Below are 20,850 nucleotides of genomic sequence, written 5' to 3'. Positions count from 1 at the left end.
GGAGCCACTTCCACCCGGAGCCGCACTCCACAGCCTCAAAGCACACCCGGTCCACACAGGCCCTCGGACCTCCAAAACGGGCCAGGGGACTGCGTGCACACATATGTGTGCGGGTGTTAATGGCCATACATGCACATGTGTGTGCAGGTGCAAAGGTCACACGGACACATATAGCTGTGACAGGGAGTCGGGTAGCTTTGTTGGGCAGTTGAGGTGGCTGTGCCCCCGAGAGCAAGAAGCAGGCGGGTCTTTGGGCCCACCCTTGCAGTCTCCACTTTGCTAGAGATCAAAGGATGATCTGACTCCTGATCTCTTGCTAAAGGAGCTCTGTTTTCCCACAAACAACCTGGGCCCCTCCTGGGAGGGAGGTCTTTCCTAGGATTTAAATCTAATTCTAATACTGTGGTTGGCCAAGCTTAGACCCAAGAACTTGGCCCAAGTCATGGCTGGCCTCTTCCTGAGCCAGCCTCTAGCCCAGACCAATCAGCTGTCTCACCTGAGCCAGAAGTTGAAACCCACCACCATAGGTTACAAATGTGTTTGACAAAGGGAGGGCACTCTCTCGCGCGTGTGCTCTGTCTCTCCCTGGGCTGCCTGACCACTGGTGAACCTCCAGCTTCTGGTGTCTCCTTCTCTCAGCCCAGCTGTGCGGAGGCAAGGGGAGAACCCCCAACCCCTACTTCCCATGGGCTCTTTACCCCCCTCCTGCCTGCCACATGGCGGGAGCTCTGTGCACTTTCTTTTCCGTCCTCTCTGTTTTTCCAAGAGGCCACGTGGGTGTATTCACTCTCCTGTCCTTGGTTCTGTACTTCCCTCAATAAATATAATAATTTAATAATTATCCCTCTCAGTCTTATTTTATTCAATTTTTTAAAGTTAAAAGTAGACATGAACCTAGGTTTTGGGGTTCGAGGACATTTCTGAACCTCTCACAGCCCATTTCAGGTGTAAGTAGGGTGCCACACACATGTGCAGGTACGGTGGGCATACGGACACATACATGTGCAGGCACAAACGCATGCATACGTGTGCAGTATAAAAGGTGTCTGCACACACATGTGCAGATGTAATGTGCACATGTGAAGGTATAAGTGGCTTGCATGCACTTACACTCGTAGGTCAATGCACACATATGCAGGTGTAAGTGTGTGTATGCACACATGCTGTGAACATGTGTGTGTTCTCAGGGGCACACACGGCAGTGTTTGTGTGTTTTGGTGTGCAAGTGTGGTTGATATCATGTGGTGCTTGGTGAGGGCTGTGAAGTCATGGAGAGGCACCAGTAAGCTCACACGGAGCTGAAAGCTGGAGTGAGCTCCATCCTCTCCCTTCCCGCCCACCTGTGCCCAGGTATGGAGGCCCCTGTGTGCCGTTGTGGCCGCTGCAATGGTCCCTCACAGCTAGACAGGTGACCTGAGTGCTGAGGCCTGGCTCATCAGAGGAAAGTCCTTCCCAGCTAAGCATCTGGATTGTATAAAAGCTCAGGTCTGGAGAGACAATTCTAATTTCTATATCCTAGGAAAGGGAGCCACCAAGCCAGCCCTGACTTCATGAATCTGGCAACCTTCAGGTCAGGCTCAGGAAGGCCATCAAGGGTGATAAGGACATGGATGGCACCTTGCCATTCTTGCCTCTGGTCACTTGCTGAGCTGGCAAGGGGACAGTCACATGGTCACACTGAATAGAGATCATCTGTTCAGCTGTATGCCTACAGATTCCCCAGCGGCACCAAAATACACAAACTAAATGGAGTTCACTGTCCCCGAGGAGCCTGGAGGCCTGGCTATGGCATGCGGCAGGAAACTTCTGTGAGCCTTATCTATGAAACAGGCCTCTAGACTCAGCTCTGGTCAACTGATCCCACAAAGGATGCCAGGAAAGATTCAGCATGTGAGAAGCCTTAGGTGGAAAGGTCTAGGATGGCAATTTTCCTCTTGCCCTTAGGGGAGAGAAACACAAGCTCTTCTTGCTAAGCCTGCCCCTCCCCCCCCTCCACAGGGTATCTAGGGCTGGTGGCTTGCCCTCTGCCAAGATCTGGGACCCAGGAGTCAGGCTGACACTTCCTCCAAAAGATCGGTACAGCTCTCCTCCATCTCAACATGCTGTCTCCAAGGAGAGGATCACTGTGGGCACCACGGAGGGGACGCTGGAGAGGGCTGGTGGTGCTTCTCCGCCTAGTGGCAGAAGCTGGCGCAGAGAAGAGGGCAGGGTGGCTGGCTCCCTAGGAGACTGATGAAAGGAGAAACCTTGCCTGGGAATGTGGGTCTCCAAGGAGAAGCCCAGGGACGGCTCATTTGCATGCATGTCGTCGACTGTAATGTTAGAACCTTCTGGATTCAAGCGAAGGGCACATTTGCATCTTGGCCGAGCAGGCAGGGATGACGAGGGGCACATTCGTGGAAGTTAATAGCGTGTGTGGAGCAGCTGCACTGAGTTGGATGGCATTCCTGGGAGAGCTGGCAGCGCTCTGCAATTATTTTTTAAGACAAACGCTCTAAGCAGGGCCAAATGACCCGGAGGAAGGGGCCGTGGAAGAGTGCTGGGGCCTGACGCGTGTCCTCAGCCTAGACAGTAGAGAACAGCTTAGTCTGTCTCACCCTGGGCGTAACTGGAGCTGGTCGACAGGCCCCTGTGGTTACACAGGGCCTTGGACAGTGTTCCTCAGGCTGATGTCACTCACAGTCCTTTGCTTCAGGATTGTGTGTGCAGTGTTTCCACAGCACAGCTATCACCTGGCTCATTGCAGAACAAATCTCTTTCCTCTGTTTCTTTGCTTATTTATTTGAGAGAGAAAGAGGTAGATAGAGTGAATGGGTGCGCTAGGGCCTCCAGCCTCTGCAAACAAACTCTATAAGCATGCACCACCTTGTGCCTCTGACTTTACACGGGTCTCTGGGAACTGAACTTGAGTCCTTTGGCTTTGCAGGCAAGCACCTTAGCCACTAAGCCATCTCTCCAGCCCTCATTTTAGTTTTTACAGGGGACTCATGTAATCTCCATAGCAAACTTGGCAGGTGTGGATCACATGATCTTCCCCATTTTACAGATGAAGGTCCTACATGGTAAGTGACTTGCTCTGAGACAGATCTAAGTCCAAGCCAGGATCCAGACATAGGTATATCTCAGCATAAGACCTACAGTGTCACTTTTCAGGATGACCAATCTCCAGAGCAGTAGCTTCCCTGGGAGACGATGAGTCATGGCTGTTGGGTTTAAGAGTAGGAAGGTAGTGATGGTGCTGGCAGCACTGGTGACAGCCACGTTGTTGTTTATGGTGGTTTCTATGTAGTTGGTAATGGTGCCGCTGTGCCTGCCGATAGTGGTGTGGATGGTGAGGGTGGTGATGTTGGTAATGGTGATGGTACCAGTGATTATAGTGATGGTGAAGATGGTGATGGTGGTGTTGGTGATCATGGTAGAGCTGTGATGATGATGGTGACGATGATGTTGACAGTGATAATGACAGTGATGGAGTGTTGGTGTTGGAGTTGGTGATCATGGTGGAGCTGTGATGATGGTGGTGATGACAGTGATGGTGGTGATATCAGTGACAGTGGTGGTAGTGGTTGTGATGGTTTTGGTGACCATGGTGAAGCTGTGATGATGGTTATGATGATGTTGACAGTGATACAGTGACAGTGGTGATATCAGTGATGGTGGTGTTGGTGATGATGGTGGAGCTGTGATGATGTTGATGATGATGTTGATGGTGATAGTGACAGGGATGGTGATGATATCAGTGATGGTGGTGATGGTGGTGGTGGTGGTGATGGTGGTGTTAGTGATCATGGTGGAGCTGTGATGATGGTGACAATGATGCTGACTGTGATAATGACAGTGATGGTGGTGACATCAGTGATGGTGGTGTTGGTGATGATGGTGGAGCTGTGACGATGGTGACGATGATGTTGATGGTGATAGTGACAGGGATGGTGGTGATATCAGTGATGGTGGTGGTGGTGGTGATGGTGGTGTTGGTGATCATGGTGGAGCTGTGATGATGGTGACGATGATGCTGACAGTGATAATGACAGTGATGGTGGTGACATCAGTGATGGTGGGGTGATGGGGACAGGAGTCATGGGATAATGATGGGGGTGCTCATAGTGACTGAGGCTTTAAGGAGATGACAGAGGATCAGTACTAATCGAGTCTTAGATTCCTGTTTGGGGCACCCTGCTGCTGTGGCCATAGGCTGAATGTCCTATCATCTCTTGTCAGTGTTCCCTCTTTCCCAGGCACTTCCTGTAGTTCCTAAAATTTCATTAATTCTCAAATTCTCCTTTTGGCTGGTGGGGCTTCTTGAGAGGGTTGCTTTGCCTTTGTATCAGCTTTCTCAGCTACAAACTAGGTACATGACAGTCCTCTCTTGCGTGTTCCACAGAGATAGGCAGGGTCACCTGAAGAGAACACAGGTGTAACTATGATGCCTTAAACTGAGTTTTGCTTTGACAAGCCTAGAATCAGGATTCTGGGTATAGTTGTGAGGGATTATCTTAATTATGTTAGTTTCTGGGCTTGCCTATGAGAAATTACATTGAATAGGTTGAGGTGGGAAGACTCCTTTAACTATGGACAGCACCATTCCATGGGCTGGTGGTTCTGAACTGTATAAAAAGAGAAGGCTGGCCAGGCATGGTGGTGCACATCTTTAATCCCCACACTCAAAAAGCAGGAGTAGGAAGATCACTGTGAATTCAAGATCACCTTGGGACTATGTAGTGAATTCCAGGTCAGCCTGGACTAGAACAAGACACTATCTCAAAAAAAAGAAAAACAAAACAAAAAAAAAAAAAACCAAAACAAAACAGCTAGGCGTGGTGGCGCACACCTTTAATCCCAGCATTTGGGAGGCAGAGGTAGGAGGATCGCTGTGAGTTCGAGGCCACCCTGAGACTTACATAGTTAATTCCAGGTCAACATGAGCTAGAGACCCTACCTCAAAAAACAACAACAGCAAAAACAAACAAACAACAACATCAACACAAAAAAGAAAGAAAGGAAAAGAGAAAGATTCCATGCACCTCTCTGCTTTCTCCCTGTGGACAGAGTGTGACCTCACACTCCTCCTGCCAATGCTTTCCCTGCCACTTTGAATAAATAACCTTGAAATGTATACTGAAACAAGTCCTTCCTTCCTTAAACTGCTTCTTGTCAGGTATTTGGTCATAACAACAAGGAAAGTGACTACAACACTGACCAAAGGAAACCTCCACTCTTTGTTCCATCAACAGGAGCCAGCACAAAGCACCACCCAGAGAGGGCAAGGACCAGACCACCATTATGATGACATCACCCCATGCTCAGGCACTCTCCAGCTGCAGTGATGCGTGGATTCCTGTTAAGAAGGAAGTTGTTCGTGTTGGAAAGGCCCTCCTCTTGTAAGTCAGAAGCTCTGTGGATGAAAATGTGGGTCACCACAACAGTTTTGTCTTGAAGAGTGAGCTCAGCCCCTTGTTCAGACAATGTTCCACGTGGAAGCACTGAGGAAAAGGGTTCTGATAGAACCCAAGAGCTACCTCAGGCTTCCAGCTCCCATCACCCAAAACCAGGACGCGGGGCTCAGGCCTGGATTTCAGAGCAGAAAATCGGGGTTCATGGCTGACGGCAGGGTTGGGGTAGAAGCCTGGCCTTCAGCTTCTGACCTCGTCCTTCTTGCTGCTCCTGTCCTAGCTTAGAGGCCGCTCCTGTCACCACCACTCTGTTAGCTGGAGGCAGAAAGCCACAAGCCCTGTCCTCCACAGACGGGTGTGTTAGTTCATTTAATTGAAAAGGCTAGCGTTGTCTGGTCTCAGACATGGATGAACCCAAGTGCTCATGAGATGTCCCCAAGGATCCCTCTCCATGCCTGGGCTCTGACTTCTCCACAGAGGGTCCATGTTCTAGCCAGCTCACCTCTCAGCTGGGCCCTGCCAGCCCTGAGTCTTATGTCCTTGTAGATCCAAGTCCAGCAGAAAGAGGCATCAGCTCTGTGCTGGCTGCTTGGCTTAGCCACTAATGGGGGTGGACTGAATCAGAACTGTGATAAGAGGATCGGCACCTTAGAAAGGACGGCTGGCCAAGTGTGGGTCAGGGACCAAGGGAGGAGGATGGGCCTAGAATAGTGGGGGCTCTGTGACCAGAAAGGGGGGCAGTAAGCCTGCCACCACTGCCCATGTTCCTTCCTCAGGGAGAGAAAGCATCCGGGTGCTTTGAAGATCAGAGAACATATTGCCTTGACCTGCTTTTGTGGCCAGCAAGAGGACCATCCCAAGGACATAAAGATGGGGCGCAGGGGGGAGTTGGAACCCCCTTCCCTGGGTGACTCTGGTTGAAGCCTTGGCTGGGGCAGGGGCGAGTAGAGTTCCCCATCATAGAGATGTCCCTTTAGGCACTGTGTGTACAAACCCTCTAAAATACCACAATGGCAGAGCGACTTCTTCCAAAATAGAACATTTCTGTTATCTTTAGAGCGGTTAAAAATACAGGCAAATGGCTCTATTAGCACAACTGTAACCTAAAATATTAATAAGAAACCAAAGCCAGCCTCCAAAGGCGCCACTAACTGCTCCCTAATGGGACATAAAATAAATACCAGAGCTTGTTGTACAGCCTCCTAACCACCATGTGTTTGTTAAACATCCAGGCATAGTCACGCACACACTGCCACCCGCCCTATCTTTTACACCATTTGATTAGAATATACTCAGAGCTGCTTTGGAAGGGGGCAGAACTGGGGTGCTGCTGTTTCTTAGCAGCTGCTCAGGGTTTAAATACTGGTTTCCGTGCCTGATTTCACCCTCAAAATAGAGTTTTGCCGCGTTTGCGTGATGCTTTGGGTTACGCTGGGAGGTTTCAGTCTCTGGCTTTGCCGCGGGACCCAGGCTGGTCCCACCTCCTCCCAACAGCACTGGTAGCCTGCTCTGGGTTCCCATGGCAACCTGGTGATGCTGGATACCAGCCTCACCCTTCGTCCCTATAGTGTGGCCTACAGCTGCAGGATGTGGTATTGACTGTTCATATAAAAAGTTAACCTCATACTGGATCACCTGGGGCACAGATTTCCAAAGGGAAGGGTGTCAACATGGCTCAGACTCTCATGGGTGGGGTATGTTTTTAGTGCTTCTCAGAGATGCTGGTGAGGTGGGCAGCAAACCCAGAAGAAGGTTGTGCTAGTCAGTGCCACAGACTTCGGGTCTGTATCCTCACAGCTCCACAGGGTCTAGGGGGGTAGGGCTGGTGCAGGTGAGGGGCCTCTCCCAAGCTGGCATACCCATCTTCCCACTCACCCTCGGCCGGCCTTTCCTTGGCGCAGTACTCACCCCGGTGCCTACTCCTTCTCTAGTGGTAATCACTGCTCTAAGTCAGACTGCGAACCTCCCTCAGGACATTGTCTCTTCTTAGTCATTCCCTTCAGCCTCTGGCCAAACAGCCACACTGGTGTCAGGACGTTGGCCGTGAGTCTTGTCATAACGGGGAGAGGAAGTTACTGCAAGAGCCGCCTGTGCCCTGTGCAGTCATTTTCTAGAGATGATCCCTCCACATTAACTCAGCTCTTCTCATGTTTAACTCCTCCTGGGGGACAGCATCGCTTGAGGCAATGGCAGTGGCTGTCCTCTTCCTGAGACTACTTGTCCAGGCTGCATACCAGCCTTTCAGCATTTAGAAGCCGTTTTGGATGCTGCATCCACTGCTCTGTGGATAAAACCTGGGTCCCCAAGTCCAAGAAGCCAGAACATGTCCGTAGCCTTCCACTATACCCTTATGACATAGCCTTGGGTAATCCTATCAAAACCTGTTTGTAGTTCTGGGACATAGTGGTGACTGAACTGTACTGGATGCAGGGCTGCAGTGGTGTGTGTGTGTGTGTGTGTGTGTGTGAATGAATTCCCCTCTGAAAGTCACTAGGTGCATCCTGGCCTCCCATCCTTACCATCCCGTGTGCCACACCTCAGCTATAATGGGGTGCGATGTGTACAGTGTGTCTGACAATGGTGCCTGGCCCATTGACAAGCAGTGCTGACATCAAGGCTCCGTTTCTTATCAGAAGTCAGAGGGTCTGTGGTGAGGCCTAGGATCCTGTCCTGGAGCGGCTTGCGGGGTGTGCCTGCTGAGCTGCGCCTGGAGCGGGGCCCGCTTTAATCCATGCAATGGCTCAAGGCACGTGCCTGGGCAGTAGCTCACCCATACACATTGCCAAGGTGCACTGATGGCAGTGGATTGCCCTCCCGACAGCAGGGGGTGGAGGGTGCAGCAGGTTCACTGCAGTTCTTCCCACACTTCCTGCAGGGCCTGGCATGGAGGAGGGGTTGAGAAATGGTGGGGGGTGGAGGGTGGATGGATGGATAGATGCTAGAAGATGGATGATGAATGGATGGATGGATTTAGGTAGAAGGTGAATGGGGGAGTGGGCAGCTGGATGGACGGGTGGAGGAATGAATGGGCAGATTACTGGGTGGATCAGTGAATGGACTGATAGATGAATGGGTGGATAGATGGTGGGTGGGTAAGTAGGTGGACATATAGGCGGGTGGATGTTCAGGTGAGGGAATGGGAGGGGCGGATAGCTGTACAACCCTGCTCTCCTTCTCATTCACACTACCCCCAATTCCACTTATGGAATGTTTAAACACCCCCAGCATGCCCGGTGAGATGTCTCTGAAGCCAGAGCCTGAGCAACAGGCCTGGCGGAGGCGTGTGTGACTCCAGCCGATGCCAGTAACAGTCTCAGCCTCCCAGCCAGACTCGTGGTGGGTCTGTGGTTCCTGGGGGCTCATTAAGGAGCCACTTTTCCATCAGCCAACCCGGGGGGGGGGGCAGTGGCCTCCCACTGCATGCCTTGCTTGACCTCTGACTCGCCTGCAGGCCTGCCTCCCCACCCCCCGGTCCTCCCTGCTCTACTGTCAGTGTCTGGATTCTTGAGTCAGAAGGCTGAGAATTCATGCCCTGACCCTGGGGGACAGAGTCTCTGGATGTACATGTGGCCCCATTGCCATGCCGTCTGTCTCCTGGTGACTGGCCTCGGGCCCCTCACCTGGCACAGGGCACCCAGTTCTGGGACAAGCGAGGCAGAGCTGGGAGAACCTCGGAGCTATGGCAGAAGTGGGAGCCCCCTCCAGCATTCTGCAGCTTTTTTGGAAAATGAAAGCTGTCATATGGCGCTCTGCTGTTGAATGGAGATGTTGTTTTTGGCTCCTCTGAAGTAGACGATGGGAAACAGACACGAGGATCATGAATAAACATTGGCTTATGGGGGCCGTGCGCTGCTAACGGCGAAACCCCCACACTTACAGCTTAAATTTAAGCCTTGCATATGGAAGGGGCCTCTGTGCAGGACAGAGTCTTGCTTGAACAAGTCTTCTAGCCAGTCTCGCGGTGCTTTGTATGTGACCCCAGCCAGTGTCACCTGCACAGGAGTCCCAGGATGTTGAAAGAGCCTGGGTTCCCAGGAGACCTAGCTTCAGGGGAGCCAGGGAGACAGAGCAGAAAGTGGGGGCTGCCTGGGCACCATGCGCCAGCCTGAACCTAGAGTCAGCACATGTCTTCAGCCAAGGCAGCTTCTAGAATCTTTGCAGTCAATAGCAATCAGGTTGTATAGTGAATTCCTGACAGTTAACTCTGGCCAGCTGAATAGGGCAGAAAGGCACATGCTTGAGGGACTCCAGGTAGGACCAACCTGTTTTTCTTGGAATGAGATATAATTCCAACACCCTTTTATTTTTAATTTTTTTAATTTTTTAAGAGTTTCTACCTTTATTTTTTATTTGCAAGCAGAGAGAGGGGGAGAAAGAAAGAAAGAAAGAAAGAAAGAAAGAAAGAAAGAAAGAAAGAAAGAAAGAAAGAAAGGAAGAAGAAAAAAAAGAAAAGAAAGGACGGAGGGAGGGAGGGAGAGAGAGAGAGAGACAGACAGACAGAATGGGGATGCCAGGACTAAGACACTGTAAACAAACTCCAGATACATATGCCACTTTGTGCATCTGGCTTTATGTGGGTCCTGGGGAATCAAACCTGGGTTATTAGACTTTTTAGGCAAGTGCCTTAACAACTGAACAGTCTCTATAGCCCCTTCCTCCCTCTTTAAAAAAAATTCACCCTTTTCTGAGGTGTGTGTGTGTGTTCATCTGTGTGGGTGGGTACCTGTGCTTGTGTGTGGAAGCCAGAGGTTGATGTCAGGTGACTTCCTCAGTTGCTCTCCACCTTAGTTTTTCCAGACAGGATCTCTTGCAGTACCTAAAGTTCACTAGCTAACAAGCCCAGGGATTCTCCTGTCTCCACCTCTCCAGTACTGGGATTACAGGCGCATGCTCACAGCATCTGGCTCTTTTTCCATGAGTGTTAGGGACCGAACTCAGGTCCTCAGGCTTGCACTGGAAGCACTTTACACACTGGGAAATCTCCCTAGCAGTTTCTTCTTCTTCTACTTTTTTTTTTTTTTTTTGGTTATTCGAGGTAGGGTCTCACTCTAGCTCAGGCTGACCTGGAATTCACTATGGAGCCTCAGGGTGACCTCGAACTCACGGCAATCCTCCTACCTCTGCCTCCCAAGTGCTGGGATTAAAGGCATGTGCCACCATGCCCCACAAGCAGCAGCTTCTTTTTTAAAAATTATTTATGTATATATTTATTTATTTGAGAATGAGTGAACGAGAGAGAGAGAGAGAGAGGCAGATAGAGACAGAAAATGGGTGTGCCAGAGCCTTCGGCCACTGCAAACAAACTCCAGACCCATGCGCCACCTTACGCATCTGGCTTTACATGGGTACTGGGGGGGATCAAACTCGGGTCCTTAGGCTTTGCAGACAAGCATCTTAACCACTGGGCAATCACCCCAGCAGAGTTTCTTTTTGAAAGAGCATAGTTCAGTAGCTTTTAGCATATTTACACAGCTGTCTCCACTGTTACATTTCAGAATGCTTTCATGACCCTAAGAAGAAGCCTGGTACCCAAAACAGTCCTTCCGTGTCCTCTGCCACCAGCCCCTGGCAACTACTACCTGACCAGCTGCCCCTGGGCATTTTGCACAATGGGAGTTCCAAAGACTCTCTTTGTGGGTGGCTGTTTTCACACAGCACGGGGTCACCCGTGTTGTAGAGCACGTGTCAGGACTGTGTTTCTTTGTATGGCCCAAGTAATATTCTATGCACACGCCGTGGTCTGCTTATTACTCGTCAGTTGACAGACTCTTGGATGTTTCCACCCATTGGCCCCTTGTGAGCATTTGTGCAATGAGGACCAATATAAGGTTGTCAGCTTGCTTAAAACACTGAGATTATTTTGTGATTTATTTTCCCATGTGAGTGTGTGTGGGGGAGATGTATGTGTGCCCATGCATGGGGAGCCTAGGAGTTGGCATCAGTCTGCCTTTACCGGTCTTCATCATATTCTAGGGGCAGAGTCTCTTGCTAAACCTAGACCAGTTGACCGGCAAGCCCCAAGGCTCCTCTGTCTGAAACTCTCCAGCGCAGGGACTACAGCCACCTGCTCCTAAGCGCAGCATTTTGCATGGGTGCCAGGCATGGGACTCGGGTTCTCACATTTACATGCTGGGGACAGAATTCAGGTCCCCATGCTTGCATGGCAACCCCTTAGCCCATGGAGCCATCTTCTCAGCCTCTTGATTTTATTTTTTTTCTGTAACTCAACTGCACAGTTCTCGAGCATGAGCTCTGTACAAAAAGAAACAACAATGTCGCGTTGCTATGTCAAAAAATTGAACAGGCCCGGGCTGTACACAGTTTGGTCAGAGCACAGAGTTTCGACCTAAGGATTGAAGGGCTGGGTCCCATGGTAACTATGGCTACCATAATGAGAGGCCTTGCCAGGTCATCCATTATGCTCTCGGTACAGTGACTGTGCAGGGTACTGACACCTCTCTTCTTCTGCTAGCTGTGGGGTACCAAGGGTGAGTGCAACCTCCTCGGCTTGCTGACCTGGAGCTCAGAAGGTCAGGAGGACTGTGGGTCAGCTCTCTGCAGTCCGGTTAAAGGGGACCTGCTCCACGCTGGGGCTGGAACTTGAAGGATGGAACCCACACACTCTCAGGGCTAGAAGGCTTGGCTTTCCAGTCCAGCATGCACCGCCACCAGCCTCCTGCTTGTTTGATGGGCTGCTGCCACCACCCTGAAATCTCTACTGATTTTGTTGCTGTTGTTATGTTTGGTTTTTGAAGTAGGGTCTCACTCTAGCCCAGGCTGACCTGGAACTCACTCTGCAGTCCCAGGCTGGCCTTGAACTCACAGTGATCCTCCTACCTCTGCTTCCCAATCGCTGGGCCCAAGAGACTGACCTGGTGCTCAGAGGAAGGCGTGGTCACTGCGCGAACAGACTCATCACAGACAAGGGACTCCCCTTGTTATCAGTGTCACAGACAGGAAGGATAAGGAGGTGGCCTGCCTGCCACCTGTTGGCAAGCTAAGTCACCTACAGGGAGGTCTCAAGGTATGACATCAACCAGCTTGCTGGGCACAGGTGGGGCAGCCAGACAGCTCCGAACAGAGGAAGATGTTGAGCTAGTAAGAGGCGCCTGGAGGGCTCATCACTGTGGAATATCAGAAAGGAGAGCTCCCAACAGGCATCTTGAAGAGAGGTCCACGTGCAGAGACAGTTTGGGACTCAGACATCCAGGTTCAAATCCCACCTCAGGCACATTCATCCACAAGATTCCAGAAGCCTATCCTACACAGAACCCCACAAGGTCCTGATCACTGATGGCAGGGCACAGGCTCACAACACTCCAAAATCTCGTAAGGCAGCCCCCTGGGTTCAGAACGTGACATCTTATACCCGAGGTCTCAGCCACCTGGTCATGCAGCCGCCATTCCTACCATAGGAGTTTTGGGGGGCTCGGGTTCTAACTGCTTTTGGGTAAGGGCCAAAGATGAGTGGTGGGGACACATGACGTCCACCTCCTTTTCTGATCTTACATAGTCAGTGTTTGTGGACAGTCAGGACCTTTATCTCAGCAACAAAACTCCATGGGTCTCTGGGGCTGGAGACAGCCAGGCACCCTGGTGTGAGCACGGTGCCTTCTATTTGCACACCAGATGTGAGGGAAGGTGACATGTGTGCATAAGGTTTTCAAAAGCTGACTTGTCACTAGGAGCCACATAGTGATTTTGGAACTACGCTAAGGATTTGTTTTTTTCTTTGAGACAAGAGTTCACTATGTAACCCTGGCTCACCCTGAACTCATGGCAAGCCCTCTGCCTCAGTCTTCCAAGTCCTGAGAGCACAGGTGTATGCTCCCATTCCCAACAGAAATATTTTATCTTAATTTCTTCTTTCCTCCAGGGGCCACTAATTTCAGCTCAGCTTTAGAATTCTGAGGAGGAAGGGTCCAGTCACTACCCACTCCATCAGTGTGAATTCATAGGCGAGGAAGTCAACACCTTGGAAGACAGAGGCCCCCGAGGGGAGTAGTAGTGAGTCAGGCAGTGAAAGAAGCTGTTCCTCCCTCTAAACAGACTATGGGTCTGGGGCTGTGATTGTCACCTGGTCCAGCTTTGCTCAGTTAGTCTGCAAAAAACAGATTCAGGTGCTGCTATGCAGGTGTCTTTGTGGGTGTGGCTAACACAGCAGCTATCTTAAGTAAAGATTTCTCTCTAAATCACAAGTGGGTATCACTGCGCCTAATATACTGAGGTAATGGACCTACTTGTCATAGCGGCTGACGCACTGCCTAATGCACTGAGGTGATGGGCCCACTTGTCACAGCAGCTGACACGGTGCTGCCTGATGCACTGAGGTGATGGGCCTACTTGTCACAGCAGCTGACACTGTGCTCAGCCTGATGCACTGAGGTGATGGGAATACTTGTCACAGCAGTTAACACAGTGTTTCCTGATATACACAGGTAGGAGGCTTGAGAATCTCGATAATATCTGACCCTTTTGTTTCCTGGTCCAGCACACTATCACCTTTTCCATACACTTGAGGACCAGCAGCAAGTGCTTCATCCTGGACAGGCACCTGGGATATGGAAGAGTGAGATGCTGAGCCTACTTTGAGGAACTTGCACTGCAGGAGGTTAAGAAAGGGACACGAACATGTTTAACCAGAAACTTCCAGAGCTCTGCTTTCCAGGATGGCTCTCTTCCAAGCACGCAGCACCATAGTCACGGCTGCTCTTGGCTGCCAACTTCATGGGCTGACGCACGGGAAGAGGCGAGATTTTGTAAATCCGGTCATGCTTCTGCCTCTCATGCACACAAGAAAATGAAACTATGGTCCCAATTTCCATGGACCCATTTCCCACATTATCATAAGCCTTCACAACAAAGAAATCTACGTAGAGCTATGAAAGAACCTGAGGGAAGGAGACCAGGGGTGGCTGACCCAGGAATGGATCTGATCGCCTTCTACCTGCCCATGGCTCCAGGTCAGGCTACAGCCAGAGGTGGTCATGGTGCAGGATCCCACACGCACCATCGATGAATGAGCCCATGCAGATGCAGGCATAGGGCAGAGCGTGGGGCATCAGGAATGACACCAAGTAGCTGAGCCTAGAGAGGACCGCTCTGTCCATGACCTCACCCCTCTCAAGCCTGCATGTTCCCCAGAAGCTGAGACAGGGATTACCGAGTGTGGATCAGGCCACTCTGCCTGCTCAGTGCTGCTCCATGCTGGAATTGGGAACTGACACCACATTCACACCTCAACTCAGAACTGAGGTAAAAAGCGCTCTACAGACTAAAGGTATAACCACCCACTTCTTCCTGGAGCTGAGCCCAAATTACAGTTTGACCCAGCAATCAACCAGGGCCACCACTTCACTCTGCCATTACTCTCAGCTTCTGACAGCTATCAAAAGGCCATGGGAGTTCGATGTCCTGCCCATGGACAGACAGCAGCCCTTTCTTCGTGGGTGCTGTTCATTCCTTGACTCATCCACATCCACCTACTCCACTGAACATTCATGTGCAGCTTCACATTAAAAGTCAGGAGGAAGGGCTTCCTTCCATGGGCTCCAGCAAAACTGACCTTGAGTAGAAAGAAACCCTTCAAAAATATTCGTACCATCTTTTGGATTTTATGCATATTCAAAGTCTACAAATTTACACTGTCAAAAAAAAGCTACAGAAGGCACTGTGAAAGAAAAAAAATTGGATAAATTGGACTTCATTTAAAATTTAAAACCTTCCACTCATTAAGAGACACAATTAGAAAATGAAAAGGCAAGTCACATACTGGGGGAAATATTTGCAACAACAGATTAATAAAAAATATATGTGTGTATATATGTATATATATACATATATATGTGTGTATATATATATATAATATACACAATACACACACAGACACAGACACACACACACACACACAAACACATGCACACATATACATATTAGAGCCTTCTGAAAACTTGAATGCATGAAATAACTATTCCAATTAGAAATGGACAAAACACATGAACAGATACTTCTCAAAAGGAGTTATGCATGTGGTAAGTAAGCCTACAGAAGGTGCTTAACCACCTTCAGGAAAATGCAGGTGACACTCACCCTAAGAGACCAGCTCACCCTCAGCAGGCCAGACTGACATCACCAAATGCTGACAGGGAGGTGGAGCTCCTGGAACTCTCTAGCACTGCTGGTGTGAGCATGAAAGAGCACACAAGCACACAGTTGGAGAACTACATAGCAATTTCTTACAAAAGTAAATGAGATTCTATCATATGACCCAGAAGAGAGAGAGAACCAAGAGAAGTTGAGCTCCTAGCTACATTTATAGTAGCCCACATTGAGAAGCCCACATTGAGTCAGCCATCACCAGGAATGTGGATACACAAATCCACAAGGGAATGCTACTCAGCCACAACGTACAAGTTACCCACGTCACAACAGCGCGGCAGCTGAGAGTTACGTGCACCAGGCTGAGTAAAGACGTCACACCCAAGGGCATGTATGAAATCCAGAAACAGCTAAAATCGATCAGTGGTGATCAAAGTTAGCATGCTGCTTGCCTTAACTTCCTGTCACTGTGACAAAATACCTGAGCCAATCAATAAAGGAGGAAAGGTTTATGGTTTCAGAGGTTCCAGGCCTGGGTTACTTGTCCCTGCGGCCTTGGGTCTTGGATGAATATAACATAGCATGCTCACTTTATGGTGGTCAGGGAGCAGCGGGGAGTGGAGGGATGGGGTCCCAATATTCCCTTCAAGGGCATGCCTCCAATGACCCAACTTCCTCCTTCCTGGCCCCACCTCTTAAAGCACCACAGGCTTTGAACACATGGCCTTTGGGGGACACTCCAGATGTAACTGGAGCACGGAGGAAAACATATTCCATCTCAGTTGCAGCTGGAGACGAATATGTGCATCTGTCAGGATGCACGGGGCCCTTCTCAGACTGTATATAACAGAAAGACAGTCACTGGCTCAGAATTCACAGGGACAAGGAGACCCAAGCTTCCCCGTGGTCTTCCCACCCTAGAAGCCCAGGATGGTTCTCCCTCCTGTCAACTACTGTTTCCATCCTCCACTTTCCCCCGGATGCTGGGAGGACCTGTGACCTTCTATGGTGCAGTAGGGCAATTTCAGTCACATTTGCCAATGTCGGGCTGGAGAGATGGCTTAGTGGTTAAGCACTTGCCTGTGAAGCCTAAGGACCCCGGTTCGAGGCTCAGTTCCCCAGATCCCATGTTAGCCAGATGCACAAGGGGGCGCACGCGTCTGGAGTTCGTTTGCAGAGGCTGGAAGCCCTGGCGCGCCCATTCTCTCTCTCTCTCCCTCTATCTGTCTTTCTCTCTGTGTCTGTCACTCTCAAATAAATAAAAATAAATTAAAAAAAATTAAAAACATTTGCCAATGTCTTTATGGACAAAGATGGTCCTTCCCCAACCCCAAAGACTTCTGAGTTGTAATTACCAAGGCCTGTGATGTCACCTTAACAGCACACCATGACCCCAAAGGGATCCAAATGACAAGCATGGTGGTTCGGGTCCTCACACCTATAGTCCTAGCACATGGGAGGCTGAGGTAGGAGGTCACCATGAGTTCAAGGCCAGGCTGGGCTACAGAGTGAGTCCCAGGTCAATGAGGGCTAGAGTGAGACCCTGCCCTCAAAAAAAAAAAAAAAAACATTTTTTTTTAAGGTGGGGACTGAGATTGTGGATGAAATTGAAGCTGCCAGGTAGGTGGCCTGGACCTGGATTAGCTAGTGGATCCCATCAGTCACCCAAACCCCTGAATGGGGAAGATGCAGGGGGTTGTAACCCAGCCCACAGCTGCTGGCTACAGAATACTGATGCTTCTGAAAGCCAGAAATGAGAGGAAGCTGGCACCCCCCCCCCACACCACCACACACTGAACTTCTCAGAAGGAGCTAGCACGCATGACACCCTGATGAGTGAGACCCACACCAAAATTCTGATCCCCAGAACATCAGATGGTGAATTTGTGCTGAAGCCATTATCTTTGTGGCGAAATATTCCTTCTCGTAAGACCGTCCAGGACATAAGATGAACCCAACCCGACCCCAGGGGCCAGCAAAGCTCAGGAATCAGAGTGACACCATACACTAGGACAGCTCTGTTGCACGGCACACCCAGAGCTGAGAGCCGGGACCCAATCTATGCTCTCAGAGTGCTTAAAACAAGAGGATGGGCCTCAGGGGCACCCCGGAGCACCAGCTCAGGTGGAGGTCGCTGGTTGACAGGGACAACTGTATAGGTGTGAGTGGAGCATGAAGGCCCTTTGAGGAATCCCATCATCACCTCCTGATAGCTTCCTCCCAGAATAAACCCCAACATGAACCATTGCCCCTGGAAGCTCCTCTCACAGAATGAATCTCAGCCTGGCAGGCTCTACCACTTGTAAGGATACAGCCAGCGGGGCCAGAGAGGCTGGCAACTCTCTCATTTGGGGACTAGGGCAAAGCTGGAAGTGGGAGGGAAAGGGCCACGGCAGAGGGACAGGCTGTTCCAATGCTGCCCTGCTCTTTCCTATCTGTTCTCCAGCCACCACTCTCCAGAGGATGGTTGAGAAGGAGGGCCCGAGGACCCCACATCGCCTTCCAGAGTTGCTCCACTCAGAGGAGGCTCAGCCAGTAATGACCAGCCAGACACAGCAGAACGTTCCAAGGTGGCTCTGAGGGTAAGTAATGTGGAGGGGGGCGGTGGAAACCCAGCTCCAAAGAGCAGAACTGAGGGTAGAGAAGATATGGCCATGGCTTTGTCCTTCCTAGATGGGGTGGGGCAAGTTGCTTGCAGGGGAGGATGGGGGATTGGTGAACCTGGGCTGGACATGTGCTGGGGACCAGGAAGAAATGCCCGATACCTAGGGCTCAGCATTCCCTTAGCCTTATCCAGCAAAACCGGCTCCTGTCACCTGCTAAACGTCAGTGCGCTCACCTCTCTTCCATCATAGCACTTCCCTTCTTGTCCAGACATGAGGCATGTTTAAGATCAACAGCCCACAATATACTTAGTGTCTCTTCAGTGTCAACTCCTCGCCAGAGGGCTTCGCGCACACAGACACCATTGCCCCAAAGCCAAGTTCTCAGAGAGGAAGCCCCAGTCCCCCACACTGAAAGGCGAGGCAGGCCCAAGGGGACCTTGCAGGAGATGCCACCAAGCTTCGCACACTGTATTTTCAGGCTTTCACCATCCCACGTGGACCTGCCTAGCAGCTCAGGACTCCATGTGAAACATCCAAACAGGGAGCCTCAAAATATGGGGTGAAGGGCCCCATTAGAGCCAAGCTCACGGCCGCAGTGTCCACACACAGAAGGCAAGGTCATCCCTACAGAGGGCACGTGACCACGTCTGTTGGCCTGGGAGTCCACAAACCTAAAAACGGATCACACAGGTAATCATTCCTAGGGATGGCCTGATGGGGTTTACTTGTTGGGGAAACCATGACACCCATAAGGAAAATATAAAAAGACATTAGCTCAGCCCCACAGTCTTTCTCGGTTGGTGAGAACATGCACTCTGAGTTTGCCTGGACACACACTGGGCTGCCTTTTGACAGAGAGCTAGCACACCATCTTGTCGTGAATCTCTGGTTTGGATGAAACCCAAAGGAAAGGAACCAGCCAGACTGTTTCCAAGGATATAGACAAGCCCTGGGTTTGCAACCCAGCCTCCCCTCCCCTCCACGGAGCAGCAGCTGTGGCCCCGGTTACACGCTCCAGCAGAACGGACGCAGAGGCGTGGCTCAGGGGTCCAAGCGCCCACAGCGGGGGGGCCCCCCGCAAGGTCATCTTACCTGCCTGGCTGTCCCGGGGCTTGCACTGGACCTCCTCCACGCACTCTGCCGGGAACCACCCGATGTGGCCACGGGCACTGCCTTCCCAGAAGCCGCCCTCACCGATGCTCAGAACTAGAGGTGACAGAAGGGGAAGGGTTTTAGTCAGAGGGACAAGAGGCACCAGGGGAGTGCCTCACCTTGAAAAGGGGCAAGGAAAGCCAGCAGCTAAGCCGTGCCCAAGGTGATGACGACAGGTGGCCCTCAGAAAGCGCCGTGCCTAGGAGGAGGGACCACCCCTGCTCACAGGCCACCTGCACTTGGTGGATGGTGGGAAGAGAACGAGCCCCCGGAGGAGCTTTCCCTGGCCACGAATAATCACAGCCAAGTGCTGAGCCACTCGTGCCATCTCTCCACGTACCTCCTGAGACACAGGAATGGGGACCGGCTATCCCCATCATCAGATATAAAGTGTCACTTCCAAATGTGTCTTCCTACCCTGAAGGGCTTGAGGGAGGAAGGCCTAATAAAGGTCTACTGCCTGACCCTAACTCACGTGTGAGGAGACAGTCCACAGCCTGAGGCTTTCTGAGCCTGAGGTGTTATGTAGAGGGATGACATGTTGGGGAGAGGGAAGCTTATGATTTTAGGATACAAATCTTCTGAGCATGGCTTTGGAACAGGGAGTTGGCCACTATGTCTACACATCGTGTGTGTGTGTGTGTGTGTGTGTATGTGTGTGTCAGAAAGGCAGAGAAAGGGAGAGAGGTACATATGTGTGTGTGTATGTGTTCATGTGTTTTTATGTACAGGCATGTGTGTGCCACGGTGCACATGTGGAAATCAGAGGATGATTTTTGGGTGCTGGTCCTTGCTTTCCACCTTGTTTGAGGCAAGGTCTCCCACTGATCACTGTTTCCTTTGCCAGTTTGTGAGCTTCTGAGAAACTTTTCCTGTCTCTACCTCTGTCCTTGCCATTAGCAGGCTTGGATTACAGAAGCCTGCCACAGCTTCTGGCTTTTTTTTTTTTTTAATTTTTTTTGGCGGAGAAAAATGGAGGAAGGGGAAGAGAGAGAGAGAGAGAAGGAGGGAGGGAGGGAGGAAGGGAGGGAGGGAGGGAGAGAGAGAATAGGCGTGCCTGGGGCCTCCAGCCACTGCAAACAAACTCCAAATGCATGCACCCCCTTCTGCATCTGGGTCCTGGGGAATAGAACCTGGGTCCTTTGGCTCTGCAGGCAAACGCCTTAACTGGTAAGCCATCCCTCCAGCCTAGCTTCTGGATTTTACATGGGGTCTGGCTTCAAACTCGGGTACTCACGCTTGCATACTCACTTTGCCACTGAGCCATCTCCCTAGCTCTCTCTGTACACACTTTATTCTGCTTCTAAATGACTTCAGGATTTGGATGCCCCACAATGCAGAAATGGGGTCACCACACTAGAAGCATTTTCTGCTGTCCTTCATTCTAACCTCAAAGGCCAGATAAAGATCTGCCTAGCCCATGAGTTTGGAAGGTCAACAGAATAGCAAACACTAGCTTTATAAATTCTTGTCTAAAAATGTGAAGAAAAGACCTAAATAAACCAGACAAACCACGTCTCAGCTGACTGATAAGATTGCAACTGCTTGAAACAACTTCCCCCAACATCTACACTGTCCCTTAGCTCCATTCAGCTCGGCTG

General features: G+C 50.7%; 1 protein-coding gene across 10 annotated transcripts in view; it reads right to left on the bottom strand.

The window, feature by feature from the left end:
- Shank2 (SH3 and multiple ankyrin repeat domains 2) overlaps window positions 1-20,850 on the bottom strand; it is a 609,914-nt gene that overhangs the window by 272,767 nt on the left and 316,297 nt on the right. For all 10 annotated transcript variants that reach the window (XM_045152632.1, XM_045152644.1, XM_045152648.1 and 7 more), the window contains one exon: window positions 19,190-19,303. In XM_045152632.1, coding sequence (XP_045008567.1) covers window positions 19,190-19,303 — 114 coding nt within the window. The remainder of the gene's footprint in view (window positions 1-19,189; window positions 19,304-20,850) is intronic.

Source organism: Jaculus jaculus, chromosome 1 (assembly GCF_020740685.1).
Source record: "Jaculus jaculus isolate mJacJac1 chromosome 1, mJacJac1.mat.Y.cur, whole genome shotgun sequence".
In the NCBI taxonomy this organism is placed as follows: Eukaryota; Metazoa; Chordata; class Mammalia; order Rodentia; family Dipodidae; genus Jaculus; species Jaculus jaculus.
The sequence above is the reverse complement of the archived record's forward strand: the minus strand, read 5'-3'. Positions and strand labels throughout refer to the sequence as shown.